The sequence below is a fragment of the Ochotona princeps genome, chromosome 30 (assembly GCF_030435755.1).
Source record: "Ochotona princeps isolate mOchPri1 chromosome 30, mOchPri1.hap1, whole genome shotgun sequence".
NCBI lineage: Eukaryota > Metazoa > Chordata > Mammalia > Lagomorpha > Ochotonidae > Ochotona > Ochotona princeps.
The window spans coordinates 5562621-5582539 of record NC_080861.1 but is presented as its reverse complement, the minus strand read 5'-3'; the positions used below and the strand labels follow the sequence as shown (position 1 = coordinate 5582539).

The following is a 19919-nucleotide window of genomic DNA, read 5'->3' as shown; positions in this document are numbered from 1 at the left end:
TGTCACCTACGTGGGAGGCAGGGATTGAATTCTTGGTCCCCGACTGCGGCCACACTCAGCCCTGGCTGCTGTAAGCAGCTGAGAACTGAGCCAGCAAATGAGAGATCCCTACCTCTATCTCAAGCAAAATGAATAAAACTTCAAAAAAAGATCAGAGGTTCCAATGTGTTTATGAAATCTGCATGTCAGATATCAGAAGAGCAATCCAACCTGTGACAGCAGTTTCTTTAGGAGCTGTGCAATGGCAGGGTCCTCCGGCGGGGGGCAGTCGGGCAGAGCCCCGCTCCGCTTCTTCTGACGCATGTGCAGGTGTCTGAACAAGCTGGTAATATCTTTAGACCTCAAGGCGTAATCAAATATGGAACGGCTCACTGGCTCTTTCAAAACACTGAGCAGAACTAGCTTTCTTTCAATCTATATTAGAAAAATAAAGAGGAATCAGCAAAAGTCCACACAGGACAGTTATGTGCAAGTTAAATACACCTGTCTCTTAAAACTTAACACATACCCCTTTTTCTTAAGGAAATCACAGACCGCGCCTAAAACTTTTCAGAAGAAACAGTTTTACATGAGGCAGTTTTGATCTTTCATTATTAGCACTAGAATACACATCTCTATCGTACTGAAGACTAACAAAAACCCAACAGACAATGTTAGACAACAAAAAAGAGCCTTTTCCAGATCCCAGTATGTCAACAATTTCCTTAAAAAGGCTCCAGATTATGACTCGCAGCGGCAGGAAAGTATTCAGGCCACAGGTCTAACCCTCGGCCACACCTTCCCAATAAATTCAACCACTTGTAAAAACACTGCTGCCAGGACCAGCACCATGGTATAGTGGGCTACGACTCCATCACTCCCAAGGGGCACCAGTTCCAACCTGGGCTGCTCCACTTCCAATGCAGCTGGCCCAGGAAACCTGTGCAAGATGGCCCCTGCACCCAGCGTCTCTGCTTCCTGGCTCTGGACCAGAGCAGCTGCAGCTGCTGCCGCCATGGGGGAATGAACCAGCACCCTGTCTCTCCTTCAGATAAAAATCAATCTTAAAAAGCAAAATGGTACATTCTCCATTGAGTTCATGAAAATATTTCCTTAATTATCCCCCAGAACACTTGTGTATATAGTAAAAGGGAAAACACTACCAACAGGAACATATTTTTAACCCCCTGTCAGTTACGAAGTGGAACTGATTCTAAAAGGTTGTCTTTTGTCCAATCCAAGCAACAGACAGGTAAAATCTGTGAGGCAAATGGGCAATTATCCTCTTAACACCTAATTCTGGAGAATAATAAAAACACCCATACTGGTTGTCGGCAGTACAGGAAGCAGCTTGACCCGCTGTGCTAAAACACTGTCCCAGAACACAGTCCCCTGCATGCTATACTTTGCACAATGAAGCATAAAATTTTTTTCTCAACTTCAAAGGTGCTTGGTTCATTCTCATTAACTACTTAGGAAGGAATATAAAGCTGCTACAGGTCAATTTAAATCAATTCAAAGAAAATAAAATTCACAACATCTTAAGAGGCACACTTCAGAAGCAGCACTGACTCAAAGAAGGAACAAGCATACCTGTATGATTGGCTGGGTGATGTACGGGTTAAGATAAGGCATCAGTTTGCAGTAGACATCGGCTGTACTTATCTGATGGGCCACCACCGTGATGAACCCCACAGCGCCATAGCGTATCCAGAGATTGGGATGGCACAGGAAGGGGGCTACAGGAGGGGAAGAAAGGTATGTGTCACTCCAGGTTCAGGGCAAATAATCACCTTTTACAGCTCCATCATGACATCACTATCAACTTACTTCATATATTCAATGACTCTAAAGCCTAAACTCAAGCAACTGAACATCCTGTTATTTTTATACTTTCTTAACGTTAAGTATCAATAAACTACAAAAAGAAGATATTGTTTACCTCCTGAGGATTAATCATGTAGCCAGTGCTAAAAGATGTGTGGGCCCTTACCCATTTATAACACTCATTTAAAACCTATTGGCCAGATATATCCCCAAAACAAATGACACACTATTACTGCTCCTCTGGCAGCCCTCCAGGACCTAAACGACATACGCTCTGCCAACTGGGCAGAGGCTGCCTCCTCTCCAGGACAGCCACCTAACCCGTGATTTAACTCACCAGTCTCTATGAATGGGAACTGAAAAAGCAGAAAGCACGTCTATTCAGCAGGTTTAAAATACAAAATTAAACCATAACTAATGTTTTCCACCCCTTTCCTTTTCCCTCTGTTTTGTATTAAACCTAAAATCAAGGCCAACTAATTAAATTCAGGCTAACCTGACTTAGAATGCAATTCAAGCTTCTAAAAGAAAAAATAACATTTATTAACCAGAAATGCAAAGACTTTTACATTCCAAGATACTGATTTTGTAAGAAAATCATGTTAATAAGAATACCATGATGTGTGAGGGAAAACTTCATTCAAAATCTTTCTCTCTGGGCCCGGTGGCGTGGCCTAGCGGCTGAAGTCCCGGCAGCTCCACTTCCCACCCAGCTCCCTGCTTGTGGCCTGGGAAAGCAGTCGAGGATGCCCCAAAACCTTGGGACCCTGCACCCGTGTGGGAGACAAGGAGGAAGTTCCTGGCTCCTGGCTCCGGATCGGCGCAGACCAGCCGTCGTGCTCACTTGGGGACTGAATCATCGGACGGAAGATCTTCCTCTCTGTCTCTCCTCTCCTCTCTGTACATCTGACTTTGTAATAAAAACAAATAAAAATCTTTAAAAATAAAAAAAAAATCTTTCTCTCCAAAATTGCCACATTTACAATTCCTCTGGCTACTCTGCGGGAGGTTTTCATTATTTCATAAATGACCTGTCACCTCTGACCCTCCCAACAAGAGCAGGCCGATATTTCCCCTGTGACTAGAGGGAAAATGAGGAAATCAAACACACTTCAGAAGCGCCCCAAAATGGCTCCCATAACGGCTTGATGGAGTCAGGCACTGAATTATATCCCATAACTGGTCCCAAGTCTTCACTTTTTTGTACAACACAGCCTTAAGCACACACTTTGTGTGCAACTGTGGTATACAACGAACACTTCTCTTTCCCTCGGTTTCTGGTTCAATGGTCATGCTTTGGCAAAGTATTTCAGCAAACAGAAGACAGAGTTAAGATGTGCTACACAGCAAGTCTTGCTCTCTGTGCTTCTGTCATCCTCATGAGAACACAAGCAGGTACCCAGAACACGACAAACCAGACAGGATTGAAGATAACAGTCCACAGCAGATGAACTGTGGCAACACCCAGACGCAAGAGCAATTCACTGGACCCGGTGCTATGGATCAGTCGGGATGGCTATGGTGCTATGGATCAGTGGCTCATGTCGGGATTCCATATGGGCACCTGTACATGTCCCGGCTGCTCCACTTCCTACGCAGCTCCCCGCTTGTGGTCTGGGAAAGCAGGGGATGGTGGCCCAAAGCCTTGGGACCCTGTACCCGTGTGGGAGACCCAGAACAGGCTCCTGGCTCCTGGCTTTGGTTTAGCTCAGCTCTGGCTGTTGTAGCCACGTGGGGAGTGAACCGGCAAATGGAAGATCTTTCTGTCTGTATTTCCTCTCTATAGATATTCCCTTCCAATAAAAACAAAAATAAAAACAAAAGGCCTCAGAAAGCAGCAGAGGATGGCGCAGGTACTTGAGGAATGAGGAGTGAAATCAGTGGATGGAAAATCTTCCTCTCGCTCTCTCTCTAAATCTGCCTTTCCAATAAAAAAATAAATCTTTTCTTAAAAAAGAGAAATGTACCAGATTATGCGGTTGACTGCTGTACAACAGTGCTGTAACCAGTGGCTTCAAATGACTTTCTAGAACTTAATTTTAATTCTCTTCTTAGCTGGGGACGGCGATGCAGGGGAACAGAGCCAGCAGATCTCTTGGTGCTGGTTCACCCACAGCTGCGGCAGGGACAGCCGAAAGGAGGCCAACCCGTCAGCTGGGGTCTGCCACGTAGTACTTAGTGGGGACACACATGAGCTACCCTCTGCCGTCTCCCAGTTTCCAAGGAAGGCAGGTCTGCTATGCAGCTGAGACACGCTCCCAGGCACTTGGAGCTGGAATGTAGGCACCCCAAGAGGCTTCTCAACTATGATTCCAAATACCTGCCCCAAATGACCCATTTCTGAGTTCACTGTTTATGTCTTCTCCAGGACACTCATACACTTTGCTGTGAAAAGTCTCTGAAATTTTTCCCCTTCAGTTTTATTTTTTATTTTAGAAATTATTTGGTTTTTAGTCTCTTTGTTCATGTATTATTTTTCTGATTTAATTGAGCTATGTTCTCTTGTAGTTTTCTGAAAGGTATTTCTGGTTATTTTAAACCTTTAGTGTGGCAGCTGGTAGACCTCCAGCCAATGGAATGATAGAATTTTAAGTCATCCTTCATTCAGACTTCCATCTGACTAGCAATCAACCGTTAAGAAGAAATTTAAAAGTTTGATTTCCCCCCTATTACCCAGAAATTATGAAGTTCAGATGTTCAGACAGACACTTACCAATATCACTGGCAAATTCGTAGACATGAGGTTTTTGCAGGAGCCCCAACTGGCACATCCAGGTGAGGGCGTGAAGAGCTTTCACAATGACAAACTCCTCGGCGTCGCTGAGGCCTTGCTGCAGCAGGGGCTTCAGAATGGACGAGCTCTGCCAGCCCACGTAGGCAGCGACACCTGAGGATGACACGCAGGGCCAGCTAGTCACTGAGGAGCCAACTGAACGTCAAACACTCCCCAACTCACGGAATACCGCACCTCCCACCTAGCACAGTAAGTCAAAAAGGGTGTTGCTAAAAAGTAAATGTTCTTAGAGACTAAAATGAAAAAAAAAAAAATCAAAGCCCAACTACGTCAGAAAAAAATGAACCAAAATAATGAATATACAAATTCATAGCAAAGAATGCAAACAAAAAGAACATTATTAAACTGATTGGTAAGCAAAGAAACAAAACACCCAAACAAAACATCCTACCAACAAGATTAAGTCTGAGCACACTCCTTGCTAGCAAAGTCTGTGGACTTAAAACCGATGATGGGGCAAAAAATGACACAAACTTTGCTAAGAGATTATAAAACATGTTTAGCTTATTAAATGTTATTTCTATACTGAGAAAATCAGAAACCACTGCCTAAATACCTGCCATCTTATATATTAAACAAATACATAAGATTATCTTTATAGTTCCCAAGCATTTAAATATCCACAGTATTGTATTTTTTTTTCAGAGCTAGAAACAGAGCAGGCTCTTGTCCCCTGGCTCACCACGTAAGTGCCCACAATGGCAGGGAAGAGGCTACAGCAGAAGACGGGAGGCCATCTAGGTCTGTCTTGAGGATGGCAGGAATCCAACCACCTGCAGCCTCCCCACAGCCTCCCAGCTGCACCAGCAGGAAGTTGGAGCCAGGAATCCAAGTGAAGGAAGCCCCGTGAGAGGTGCGCATCTCAGCCTCCAGGCTACAGTGGCCTCAGGTACGCAAGCTCAATGGCCCCAGTTAAGTCAATTTTAGTAAAATATGAGACAGGTAGTTGGCTCAGAGGTAAAGCCAAGACTTGACAAGACGTCCATCCCAGACAGCCTGGGTTCCAGTTACCATGGAACTTTCTATAACTGACAAAATAAAAACTGGGGAAAAAATAAAATGAGCAGGAAAGGAATTAACACTAGTATTCAAAAGACAAAAACTCTGCATCAATAGTGAGTCAACTCAAAGTCACATTTATTTATTTCTAATGAAGTCTATTACTAAAATACAAAGTATCTATCTCCTTTGGGCTATTCTGAAGACCTAAAAGTGCAAAATGAAAAGAGTCGAAAAAACTGCTTAATGTTTCACAAATTTTTAAACTGTTAATTTTCAAATAGATTTGATATTCTATTTCTATATACTTTGATTCTAAAAGTGATGGGAAATGACAAATGTGAAAAAATTTAAATAATCACTATTCCAGACTCCAAAACCCTTAACTGACTGTATTTCAGCCTTTTTTATAAACATCGTTTCGTTTACATATCTTTATGCAACTGGGGTCATATTTACAATCTCCTTTAGTAATTTTAAAATATTCCATGGCATTTTCCCAGGCAATTATTCCTTTAACAGTATTTCAACGACCATTTAGTATTTTTGCATATGGATGTATAATAGGCTAACTAAACAGCCTCTGAACAGCTAAATACTTAGGAAATCCAAAAGCAACAGGAAAAACAAGTATTAGGAACTTAATCCACTATGAAACCTGATATTATCACGTCCTTCATAATTAATAAAAGTACAAGTATTTGCTTGACACATAATTTAAAATTAACAAATTTAAAAGCAAAAACATACCAACTATACTGTCAAAAAAAGCTCCTCGTAGATGCCAATCATTCTTATCATTTAGAAAAGTGATCATGTGAGACAATAAAACATCATTTGCTTTCTGACGTCCAAAGAATACACACAGCCGTGTTATTCCATTTTCCATTAAGGTTTGCTTCACAATGTTTTCAGGGTCACTTAGCAAAGTAACAACTTTCTGCTGGACCATTTCATGCAAGGCTTGGAGCTCTAGAAGCAAAAACAGCAAAGACAGGATCAATTTTGTTCCCACAGAACCAGTCTGGTTAGGGGAAAGAGACTAGCCACAGAACCCACAGTAAAGATTTCCATGTTCCCCCACAAGCATCATTATCATCTAAGTCAAAAGGTGCACATATGAGCTCAAGGAGAAAATCATGGAGAAGCGAGAAAGGACATTTTTTAAAACAATACCAAAACAAATCAATAACTTGAATACACCCACCAGCTGAGAACACAAGACTCTAAGAAAGAACTGTTCAAGGTCTCTTTATTATACTTTAAAACTCTGCAAAATACACTGCCACTCCTGCTGTGGCTTCCCACGACCTGCCACTGCGTTTCTCCTTGACTGTCTCCTACTCACCTGCTCATCCTTTACTGAGCTGTGTAAGATCAAGAGCACTACTGTCTTCTCACTACCCTGTTGCTCCAGGGAGGTTATTTTTTTTTTAAGATTTATTTTATTTTTTTAATGGAAAGGCAGATTTACACACAGGAGGAGAGAGAGAAAGATGCGTCAGCTGGTTCACTCCCCAAGTGGCCACAACAGCCAGAGCTGAGCTGATCTGACCCCAGGAGCTTCTTCCGGGTCTCTCACGCAGGTGGCAGGGTTGCAAGGCTTTGGGCTGTCCTCGACCGCTTTCCCAGGCCACGAGTGAGGTGGGAAGTGCAGCTGCCAAGACGCAAACTGGCCCCCATATGGGATCCCCACACTGCAATAGGGAGGATTTAGCCACTAGGCCATCGTGCTCAGCCCTCCTGCAGGATTCTAGCTGCCTGGTGCACAGCAGTTTAACAAGGACCTGATGACTACGTGAGGGCAGACGTTACTGGTGCTCTATTCAGCTGCTGCCAAGGGGAAAAGCGCCCAGACTGATGGCCCAAATTACATGCTCACACCAAAAGAAGTTCAAAATGAATTCCCAAAGTGTGTATACCACATTCATTATCTAAAAAGGTCTGATTACATGGTTATAGAGTATAGCACATTATTTTCTTAAGATTTATTTTTATTTGAAAGAGGATACAGAAAGAAAGATCTTCTATCAGCTGGTTTACTCCTCAAATGGCTACGCTGGCCAGAACTGAGCCAATCCAAAGCCAGAAGCCAGGAAGACAGCCCAAGGCTTTGGGATCCTACAACCGCATGTGGGAGATCCAGAGGAGGCTCCTGGCTCCTGGTTTTGGATCGGCCCAGCTCCTGCAATTGCGGCCACTTGGGGAGATCTTCCTCTCTGTATCTCCTTCTCTCTGTATATCTGCCTTTCCAATAAAATGAATAAATCTTTAAAAAAAATACGTTAGAAAATTAACTGAGACTAAAAGACAGTATTCAAAATTATCAATTTGGACTTTCTGCTTGAAAGGATGACTCCCATTTAGTAATCAAATTCCAACCATTTGTGTTTTGGGGTTTTTTTTAAGAATTAAATAATTTACTGATTACACATAACACACAGCTTCAGTCCCATCTGAAATTTTATCCAGTACCATTTTTCAATTTAGATTGCAAGGAGGTACCGACCGTCACTTCTGTAACCATGGAACCATGCCTCTGCATGGGTGACTGTAAGTGTGCACGCACTAGCTGCCAGCCTGAGGACCACGACACTCCAAGGGCCCCTGGCATCACCGAAGGAGGCTGCCTTCACACTGTAGGGAGAGTTACCAAGATGGCTTGGGAGCCGACCAACCTCACCCAGAGCACAACCTCAACAGACACTCTGATCCAGCATCAGGATCAGCAATCAACAGCACGGTGCAAATAAAAGCAAAAAAAGGAAAAACCACATTTTGTTCAAATGCTTTACATTTTCCACAGAACAGAAACTAAAACAACCACTCTATCATTAGTCAAACACAGTCCTTGAAGGGTTTTTTTGACCATCACAGGAGCACTAAGTTACGTCTTCTTTGGAGCTGCAGGACCCCGCCCCACTACAGTCGGGTGGCTCACACATCTGCAGCTTCCCTGGAAGTCTTTTTAAACAAACATCTGTCGATTCAAGCAATCTACAGTGTAACAGAAGTTTATCCTTAACCTGGCCATTATCAGAAATTACCACCATTATATGAAAACGACAAAAAAAAAAAAAAAACAAAAACAGCCTGCGCAAGGTAGCAGCATCAGCCATCGACTTTAAATAGGAAATTCGGAAGAAAACGTATACGACCTGTGTCATAATTTCCATGCGGATGTGTAACTTCATCTGTTTCTTCATTATTGGGGTCATTTTCCATAGTGAGGTTTTTCAGCTGTACTAACTCCAGGAACCTGAGTGCTGTTTCTGCCAGTAGAGCTATGTTTTCTGTAAGATTAGAAAAAGACCGTTTCTCACTGTAATTTCTAATAGCTGTGAGGCTTGGAAGTTTTCCACCCCGTCTTTATGAATAATCACAAAATTTACTCATCATTTAACCTAAGCATGTATGTCACAACCTACAATTACCTCCAAGCAATTGTAAAAACCAAAATCTAGCACCAACTCTACTGAGCTAAGAAAGCTTTAACCCTGCTACAGACGCCTGCCCTTGGAACAGCTTGACAAGTGAAATACTTCAACCGCAACCACACAGAACACTTTACATCACAATAACGCAACAGGTCGAGTTTTGAAATCAGGCAAGTCGGGTGCTAATTTCAACGCTGCCACTTCCCAGCCTGCTGTCTGAATGATCTGCACCTGCGTCGTTGTTGTTCTCCCACAGAAATGAGGCACAGATAATTCAAAGGGTCACTAGCAAATGAACCAACCAGTGCTTTACAATGAGACTTTCAACAGGCAAAGTGAGACTGCCTCCTTCCACCTCCTAAAGTCCTAAGGGTGTCGGACACCCCACAACTGAGTTTCTGCTGTCCTACTCTCAGTCAGGACTGTCCTTCGCTTACTCTTCTACCATCTGTGCCTGGACCCTTCCACATCTCCCCTCCAGTGCTCGACACAGCCTCCCAAAAACCGCAGCAGTGAGTAGCACCAAACAAAAAGTTTACTACCTTAAAATGAGGCTTGCTCTGCCTTGCTTTTTAACACCCCTGAAATCAAAGAGTAACTTGAAAGCAGCTGAGCTCTTTGAGGATGTTGCCTTAGACAGTGACCCCTTCAGCCTCCACCCTGCTTAGACCTCCCTCAGAAGATGTTAACACTCCTAAGGACGAAGAAACCCTAGGCCAGAACCTGATAACATAGCTAAGTTTTAAGTACATATCACCAGAATATCACAGTAAGGAGTATTACTGTCATCTGGAAAATGTCCTACTTTCCTGGGCATCTCTAAGTTGACCTCTCAATCCCCATTTTCTCACATTAAAATGATGATAATGCAACACCTAGAGTCTGTTTCGAGGGTGACCGGGCTTCGTAATCCATGAAACCATAACTCAGCCTGCAACGGCCTTGAACAGTAGACACCACGAAACACAGCAGGCTGTTCGACAGACAGAACTACACTACGCTGTACACACAGCAGGCTTTTCAATAAAGACATTCCTGCACTGTGGCTATTGGTAGTCAAATGTCAATACGCTAATATGGTATCCATGCATCCAAACTTCAGCTACCTGCTACTTAACATATTCCAGAAGAGCACAACTCACACGAGCCAGAAGTACAGTCATGAAGCTGACAATGATACAGCTTGACCCTAAAACCAACCAGCTAGTATTTCACTTGATTTTACCTGGTTCTATGACTTACACTGCAAAGGGAGTTTTAAATATGCTCCGTACTACAAGGTAAATGTGGATGTTTCAACAAATCCTGGATTTCTAGGTCTGACCGATACGACATAGTAAACAGACCAATTTGAACAAAAGCATGGTGTGTAACAGAGGAATCCACCCCAGAAAGCAATCATTCTATGGATATATCTGGAATAAGACTAGGGCATTTCCATTAAAATCCGGTTGCTCACTTGAGCTAGACCCTCGGAGCATGCCCCACATCGGGGACCTGGGATGGGTGGGAGGCTGGGTGGGGCTTCTCCCTTTATCTCCCCCTTAAGCCCAGAAACAAAAAAAGAGAATGTGGGAAAAAGTAGTCTTACCCACTTTCCCCTAGCCCTTGAACCTTTGTGTCCTAATTAACCATGTCAAGATTGTCAAAAATAAAGAAAAAAAAAGTTAAAAATCATAGTTGCCAATTCTTAAAGATGAACAACAGAATCACACATTTTACATAGTTTACAAAGACTTCAAAACAGAATCCCTAATTTTTCTGCAGACTATACTGTAGAAACATTATTTTCCATGAAGTATCCATTCAGAATTACTCTGCAGAGCTAAACAGGTGAGTTTGCATCACCGACAAACGAGACAGGTGTACAGAACACAGCTACGTCCACAGCAGAGAGCACACAAGAAAACCCACAAATCCGGAAACCAACAGGTTGGTTCAGCACCAAATTACTCAGCCAAAATTCACTGTTTCAAATGCAACAAGCCACTACCTGCTAAAACTGACAGGCGAGCATGCGTATTTCTTCAGTGACATTAGACACGAGATCCAAAATAAATACTATAAACATTAGTGTTAAGCCAAGTTCTACTCCCTGTAAAATCACAGCATTATACACTTCTTCAGTCAATCATTCTGATCATCTCAAACAACTGGAAAACACACAAAATATGAGCCCGAGGGACAGATCAGCTAGCTCTATATGTCAAAGAACAAAGCTCGCATTTAGAATTCCCAAAGAAATCAGAACAAGGTACTACCCCAAAAAATCAGAATATTCTAAGAATCAGCTAAACCATCTCCCTCTCCCCAAAAGCACCTGAGCGTCACCTTACCGGCATAGGCCAGTCGGACAATAGTGGCATCATCTTGGGCTAAGTGGGCTATGCCTGGCAGAATGTACTCCGGGTAGATATTGACGTCATTGCGAGGAACCTCTCTGACAAGGGCAAGGACTTTGGTCAAGGTCCGCAAGGCCTCTGCCCTCACCCTAGGCACAGAGTCATTGCTGAAATGTAAAAGATAAGGAGTAATGCGGTCCAAAAGGATTTCTACACTTAATCTTGGGGCCAAATGCAGAATAAGCTCCAAAGCGGCCAGTTTGGAGTCGCAGTATCTGAGCGTCTGCAGGCACGAGGTGATCACTGACCCCAGGATGACCAGGCCGTTCTCCCGGGGCTCGCCTTCGGCTCTGTCCGCTGGATCTTGGCCACAAAGGTTGTGGACAATGTTCCCCAAGTCCTTCCGTATAACCAGAATGCGCTCGTCTGCGGACAGGAACGTCTCCTTGGCAAACTGGGCCATGTAGGGCTGAAGGAAAGTGTAAAATATTTCCGGAAAAGCATTCCCACGTTGCTGCTTTAAGTAATCTTCTGCTTCCAATCGCTTTTCTGGCTCCCGGTGGATCATCTGAGTTACCTACACCGGAGAGAGAGAGACTGGAGACCAGCAAGGCAGACTCAAATGAAAGCTTTGAAGACCACTCACTCGGGAGGTTGTCCAGCGCCAATTCTCCCCCAGCACGCTGCTCTCAAGCCCTCATTTCTGCGCTATGCGACTGTTCTCAGTCCTCCAAGTTACAGGAAAGCACAGTGCGTCATCACACATGGGCCTGACACAGACGGGCAAGTTTACATCCTGTTCAGTATCCTCATCTTTTTTTTAAGATTTAGCTTATCTGTTTTTACTGGAAAGTCAGATACACAGAGAGGAGGAGCCAACAGAGATCTTACATCCACTGATTCACTCCCCAAACAGCTGCAACAGCAGAAACTGTGCCGATCCAAAACCAGGAGCCAGGAGCCTCCTCTGGGTCTCCCACATGCGGGTGCAGGGTCCAAAGCCTTGGGCCATCCTCGACTGCTTTCCCAGGCCACAGACAGGGAGCTGGATGGGAAGCAGGGTTGCCAAGATTAGAACCGGCGCCCATATGGGATCCCGATACAGGCAAGGTGAGTACTTTAGCCGCTAGGCTACTGCACTGGGCCCTATCCTCATCTTTCAAACCAAGGAAATTATGTCAGCCATAGATAAAGTTCCTAAACATTTCTGAGCAGGACATATTACTGGGAATCTGAGGAAAGCAATGGATCTTCTCCAAGGAAAAATATATGCATAAAAGCTATGCATACAAAATTACATACAATTCTGTGAAATATCACAGAACCCCTGAAATTAATTTAGGTATCCCAGGTGATGAGTCCTGGTTTAAAACCTTTTCACTGGGGGCAACATCATGGCATAGCAAATTCAGCTGCCACCTGCAATGCTGGTATCCCGTCAGGTGACTGTCGATGTCCCAGTTGCTTAAGTTCAGATCCAGCTCCCTGTTAACGGTCTGGGAAAATCAGAACAAGTTGGCCACCCATGTGTGAAACCCTAGATGAAGGTCCTGGGTCCTGGCTTCGCTTGGCCCAGCTCTGGTCATCGCAGCCATCTGGGAAGTGAACCAGCAGATGGAATAAATCTGTCTCCTTCAGACTCACAAACCAGTCAGTGTGACACTGCACCCCATGTCGGAGCACTCATTTGAGTCCCAACCACTCTCTGATCCAGCTTCCTGCCAACGTGCCTGGAAACACAGCAGAAGCTGGCCCGGGTACTCGGGCCCTCCCACCACGTGACAGACCAGCATGGGGAGCATGGTCTGATACAGCAGCCAGGAGCCAGGGGCCTCCTCCAGGTCTCCCAGGTGTGTGGCAGGAGCCCGAGTGCGGGTCATCTACACTGCTTTCCCAAGTCATTAGCAGGAAGCTGATCAGAAGCAGCTAGGACTCAACCCGGAGCCCATCTGGGAAGCCGCTGTCACAGGAGGTGGCTTTAGTCACCACACCACAATGCCAGCCCTAATCCTACAGATTCTATAGTATCATAAGCAGATAATACAACTTTTCATGAATACTCTTTATATTAAATACATTAAATATTATTAAAAATGTATTAAGTTCTTTGAACTTTCTGTTTAACAGCCTAGAACTGGGAGGAGTCAGCTGTACTATAAAAGTGACTGAAACCGATCTGGATCCAACATTAAATAAGTATACTGCTTTCACAATTAAAAAACACAAATGCAGGCCCAAACATACAAAACGCAGGCCCGCTTTGTCGTTTAGCCACAACTTCCGCTTGATGCCGCACGACAGGGCAGGGGCATGAAGCCCCTCATGTAGTACGCTCTTCTCGAACAGGAGCTAAACTGCCTTTCTCGAAAACAGTTTACTTTTTTGCCTAAGAGAAATAAAATATTTGCCTATCATATAAAAATACAACCACACACCTTCACATCCCTGTCAGTCACTATCAAAAGCTTAGTTACTCTGACTTTTGCAAGATGCCTGCAGGCAGTGATGTGGATCTGTGGTTAGCCAGCCTCCCAGGGAACCCCTCACTCCTCTGGCTCCACTGCACTGCCCAGCAGGGAGACACACAGCCCATCTGCTTCTCCAGGAAACGGCCCTGCAAGGCTGCCTCACGCTGAAGGTGGCATCACCGAGCCCTTCCTTTGACATGCCTGCTTCCGTCAGACAACTTCTCTAAACCCCAAGCTCCTTCGTAGCACCTTCAAATCTGTCCAAATCAGAGCTCAAGACTGTAAGACAAGACAGATGACAGACTTTAAACAAGGTCTGTTCCTGACAAGGCGGAAAACAGATTGCTCCTACAAGGGTAAAAACTGACTGTACAGCGCCCGGCACGATAGCGTAGTTGTTAAAGTCCTCGCCTTGCACGCCCGGGATCCCATGTGGGCACCGCTTCTAATCCCAGCAGTCCTGCTTCCCATCCAGCTCCCCGCATGTGGCCTGGGAAAGCAGTCAAGGACAGTCCAAAGCTTTGGGACCCTGCACCCGTGTGGGAGACCCGGAAGAGGACCTGGGCTCCTGGCTTCAGACTGGCTCAGCTCCAGATGTTGCGGCCGCCTGGGGGGTGAACCATCGGAAGGAAGATCTTCCTGTCTCTCTTCCTCTCTGTATATCTGACTTTCCAATAAAAACAAATAAATCTTAAAAAAAAAAAAACCTGGTTGTACGTATTAGTCCATGCTGCCTTACTGCTTTCTTTCAAATTCTCAACATTCCAGAGAGCTGCCTAATGCAAATACAAAAACAGCACCAAGCTTCAAAACTGCAAAGCAAACATTAGTTGACATAATTACCAATTCTCTGATACTCTGGTCTTCAATCTTATTTAGCACTTGCTCGGGGAAAAAATGTCCATTTCTATAAGCCAAAAGTTGGGAGAGGTCAAACAATGGCACACCTTCTGTGAACAGCTCAGCAATTACACACCCTGGAAAACAGCAGACAGAACTGGTCAGAAACGCGCCGCGAAAGGTCATGCAACACAGGTCACAAACTGAGAAAACGGACAAGCTCAAACCGTAAAACCCAAAACCTGAATTAGAGTTTTACCACGGGGCTGGCACAGTGGCTAATCCTCTGCCTGCTGCACCAGGATCGCAAATGGGCACTGCTCTGAGGCCCAGCTGCTCCGCTGCTGACACAGCGCCCTGTGTGCGCACTGGAAAAACAGCGCGGGATAGCCCTGGACCCACACGAGACCCGGAAGCTGCTGGCTGCGGACTACTCCAGGACACCGGGCACCGTGGCCACCGGGGGATGAACCAGCCAAGGGGAGCCCGCTCACTCACGCTGTTTCCATTACTCACCTGCCCTCAAAAAACAAACAAACAAACAAAAACCCCAAGTATCACCTTGAAATGACACATGAGCGAACTTGTATAACATTCTAATAACATTCTATTTATTCCCCTAGATGAATTATACTCTGAATTATTATACTATTTTTCTTAGTCTATTAGCTCAACTTAAAGTCCTCGCCCCCCTTTTCGGTAAAACCACAAGCAAAAAAATCACATCAAATCATGGCAAAATTAAGCACCAACAGCACTGATGGCAGCGTTCATGGGAGCACTGCCAACCCACTGCCTCCGTTTCAGCGGTCCCTACACAACTCGGCTGCTCGGCCCAGCTTCCCGTGCTCAGTCACGCAGTGTGGGGGAATGTGTCACACACTGCCCAGGACAAGGGACTACCAACTACCAACTCTTGAAGGAGAAACAAGAAAACTTAAGAACAAGCACTCCTCTACTAACTCCCTGGCCTCCAGCGCATCCCTCGGTGACAATCTACACCTCCGTTTCGAATGTACGTGCACCATTTAGGACCAAAACTCTACCGTCCGTCTTCTCCTGGTTAGCTTAAGACACCTCCGGATTAACACCTCCCCATCCTGCCATCACTACCTGGTTCCTTCTCTTCCGTTTCCCATCTCGGTGACCAACATCACCACCCAGTGTCCCAAGTGCAACGGGGGAGGAAACTGCTCGTGGCTTCATAATGAATCACAATTCCCAACAATTCTATCTTCTAATTATATTTTGGGGGGGGGAATATTTATTTTCATTGGAAAGGCAGATATACAGAGAGGAGGAGAAAGAGCATCCATCCACTGGGTTCACTCCCTAAGCGGCCACAACAGCCAGAGCTAAGTCGATTGGAGCCAGGAGCCAGGCCCTTCTTCCGGGTCTCCCACTTGGGTGCAGGGTTCCAAGATGTGAGCCATCCTCCACTGCTTTCCCAGGCCACAAGCAGATAGGAAGTGGAGCAACCGGGACATGAACTAGCACCCATAGGTTATCCTGGCCCTTGCAAATTGAAGATTTAGCCATTGAGCCATTGCCCTGAACGCAAAAATTGACTTTTTCAGAAGGATTTATTATTTTTACTCCCCAAATGATCATGTCAGCTGGAGCTGATCCGACCAGGAGCCAGGAGCTTCTGTAGGGTCCCACGGGTGCAGGGGCCCAAGGACTTGAGCCATCCTCCACTGCTTTCCTGGGCCACAAGCAGAGAGCTGGATCCAAAGTGGAGCATTGGGAACACAAACCAGTGCCCATACAGGATTCCAGATTAGCCTTTTGAACCATTACACTGCCCCTTATCAAGTATCCCACAACCCCCATCAGCTCTCTCCACCCCCAACTTGGCCACACCTTAAGCCAATCAGTTAATCAACTGCAATCAGAGGCAGCTGCCTCCTTAGCTTATCCTCCCTCCTCCAGCATAGCTCCCAGCAACCCACCGGATCCTTTTCGACCTGGCCTTGCCTCAATCACACCCAGATTGGACCACTGCAGCGCCTCCTGGGTGCAGCACACTCTGGCCTCCGTGAGCAACTCGCTCAGCCTGGAACTCCTCCCACGGCCAACTCCCTGCGACCTTACAGCACTCATTTTAAACGGCATCTTCCTAATACAGAGGTCTTTCTGATCCTGGCTCTCTGCACAACACATCATGGGGCCGCTACCAGCATCCTATGCTTACCAAAACCACAATACACAACACTTGCACAAAATGCAATTTTCAGGTCCCATTAAACAGGAAAGGGAAAGCACCTAGAAGTGGAGGACCTGTATTATCCATCTCTGAGACAGTCCTGACAGGTAACATACACACACAGGTGGCAGGCATCTGGCCCAGCAGTGAGACACTGCTCAGGACGCCTGGTCCGCACAGCAGTGCCTGAGTCCAGCCTCCTGGAAGGGCACGCCTCAACGTGGGGGAGCCCCGTCCCCTGCCCCCCGCTGGAGTTCCCGGATGCTGCTCCCCCAGGCCCAGCCCCAGCTGCCGTGGGCAAGTGGGGAGTTCATGAGCATCTGTGTGTGCATGTAATGTCTTTCGAAGAAATAAAAAAAATTTTAAGTAACCGCATCCAGCTGTTGACTGAACAAGCCTGGCCAACTCACATACCTGCTGAGAAGATGTCCATCGGCCTTTTCAACTCCCCTCTCGTCCTCTGGTTACTACTCAAGTCCACGAGCGGGGTCGAGGGGTCTCTGATGCACTCTAACTCAGCGGCAAACATCCCCCCATCCACAAAACGCTCAGGAGCAATGTAGCAAGTTCTTCTCCGGGACGTGTCAAAGAAATAGTTGAAATCTGCCGGGTTGTCCTCGGGAAGGTAGGTGGGCTTAAAACTGGCAAAGTCGGTGAGCAGCACCCAGTTCCAACTGGTGACCATCACGTTCTCGGTCTTGATGTCGCCGTGCCGGACCCCGGACTTGTGCGCCTGGTCCACGGCGGTGAGGATCTGGAAGGCGATCCAGCGCTTCTCGATGTTGTTGAGGAAGGGCCGGGTGCTGATGCGGTCGTACAGGTTGTCGCGCACGTACTGCCGGAAGAGCATCGCTGCCTTCTCCGAGGCCTTCTCCACCGCCTTCTGGAAAGGCAGGCAGTTCTGGGCAGAGTGCAGCCTGATCTTCAGCTCCTCCAGCTCTTGCTTGTAGCTGGTTAAAGGCAGCGTGGGATCCTGAATGGCAAAGACCTTCACCACCACCAGGCCCTCTCGGTGCTTTGCTCGAGCCACTTTAAAGAAGCGAGTGCTCCCCAGGCTCCTGTCATACTCCAAGTCGTGGATGTCGGAGAAGTAGCTCTCCACGGACAGGATCTGGGAGGGGGCGATGCCGGCCAGCTGGTTGCCCATCGTGGCACGGTGAGGGTACGACACCTGCAGAAGGAAAGATGTTAAGGACAAACAAGAGACCATAATCCACCTGTAACTCCAAGATGGAGGAGTGGGCTTTGGTGCCGAGTGGGTTAAACCTATACTGGAGTGCAGATACTAAACGGCAGAGCACCAGGTGCGTCTCCGTGGCTGCCTGCCAGTGCACCTGGCAAGGGTGCGGACGACGACCCAGGTCCCTGGGCCCCGACACCCTGGGAGACCCTGACGGCGTTCCAGGCTCCACTGCAGCCACGGGGGATCCATGATAGAGGTCCACCCATCTCTGCTGTCAGCCAGCCTTACAAATAAAACAAATCTCAGAAAAAAGAAAAAAAATTTTAAAGGGACGCCAGGATGAGATGGTGTGTTTCTTCTAGCTCTCTACAGCAGCCAGACAAGGCCAGAATGCTTAACACCTACTCAGAAATACCGAGAAACACATGGACAAAATTTACACCACCATCAGCTCAGCTGCTAACCCCCTATCCGCACGAACGTCCTGACGCGCCCTGGCATCCCCCAGCCTTCACGGGCCGAGTTCACCGCTGTACGGAGGCGACGGACGTCCTGCACGTCAGCCTTGGGAGAACCTGGAGTTGTCCCGGCGATAAAAATCAGACACATTACAAATACATATATATAAAAATATATTAAACGCAGTGCGTCCTCGCAGCCGGCTAGAGAAGCGGCCGACTTCTCCACAGGAGATTCCAATAAGCCCAAAGTCACACTGGCCCAAGGCAGCCCCAGGTTCTCTTGATTCAGGGTTAATTTATTTTTTGCGGGAACTTGAAAAGCCACATACGCACACACGGCCGTGCGCACATATAAAACATTTACCCCAGGCTTCTGGAAAGTGTCAGAACCCGCTCAGTAACGAGGTCATGGCAGGCCACCCGGGTCCGGTCTCCGCGAGATGCACGCTCCGGCGGGGACTCCCGGAGAGACCCCACACGCACGCTCTCAAGTCGTCGCCCCCCGAACCCCGCTCTCCAAGAGACGACCCGTCCCGGGGGCCCTCGTCCAGGGACTCCCGCGGAATCACTCCTGAGTCTACACCCGCAGCTCAGCCAGACGCCGACTCCCGGGAAAGCCGCCGCTCTGACCTCATGTCCTGTGGCGGGGCGGAAGTGACGCGAGGAGGCGGAAGCGCAGGCAGGCGGTTGCTAGGAGACGCGGGCGGGGCGGGCTGGCCGCAGAAGCGGAAGTTCCGACCTGGTTGCCAAAGGTGCTGCTCACCCACCTTCCCTGCCCAGACCCTGAGACAAATCTGCGGAGACGCCCTTCGGGGCGCTTCTTCAAGGGAACTCACAGCTGAATTCTCTGTGAGCTCAGAGTCTGTTTAGTAAACATAGCCGAAACTAGGCATTCCAAGATGGAATTTACGTACTTCAAGGGAATGATTTCAATGTATAGAAAGTTTTACCAGCAGTCCTACAATTTTAAAACTTTTTCATTACGTGATAATGAAATCTGAAACCTTGAACTCTCTGTTTCCATTCTGCCAGGTTTTTCTCCTTTTCCCAGCCTCCGCAGGGCTATTCGGGATATCCCATTTACAAGATATGTCATATATGGTGTTTATGAAGTTTTCTTTTTAAGATTTATTTATTTTCACTGTAAAGACAGGTTTACAGAGAAAAGGAGAGACAGAGGTCTTCCACCCGCTGGTTCACTCCCCAAGAGGTCACAAGGACCAGAGCTAAGCTTCCTTCAGGTCTCCCAGGTGGGTGCAGGGTCCAAGGCTTTGGGCCATCCTCAACTGCTTTCCCAGGCCACAAGCAGGGGGCTGAATGGGAAGCGGGGCCGCTGGGATTAGAACCAGTGCCCGTAGAGGATGCTGGTACTTCCAAGGGGAG

At 46.7% G+C, this 19919-nt stretch overlaps 1 protein-coding gene across 3 annotated transcripts in view; it reads right to left on the bottom strand.

Moving 5' to 3' along the window:
* The window catches only part of PIK3R4 (phosphoinositide-3-kinase regulatory subunit 4), a 125248-nt gene that overhangs the window by 20300 nt on the left and 85029 nt on the right, over positions 1-19919 (bottom strand). Inside the window, exons 1-9 of one of the 3 annotated variants that reach the window (XM_058657100.1) lie at positions 18901-19101; positions 17307-18063; positions 14690-14823; positions 11373-11955; positions 8758-8892; positions 6350-6571; positions 4520-4693; positions 1573-1718; positions 211-414 (exon numbers count right to left, since the gene is read on the bottom strand). In XM_058657100.1, coding sequence (XP_058513083.1) covers positions 211-414; positions 1573-1718; positions 4520-4693; positions 6350-6571; positions 8758-8892; positions 11373-11955; positions 14690-14823; positions 17307-18039 — 2331 coding nt within the window. In that variant the 5' untranslated portion in view covers positions 18040-18063; positions 18901-19101. Of the gene's footprint in view, positions 1-210; positions 415-1572; positions 1719-4519; positions 4694-6349; positions 6572-8757; positions 8893-11372; positions 11956-14689; positions 14824-17306; positions 18064-18900; positions 19102-19919 lie in introns of those variants that run through there. The other 2 variants (XM_058657099.1, XM_058657101.1) reach the window with 2 other exon arrangements.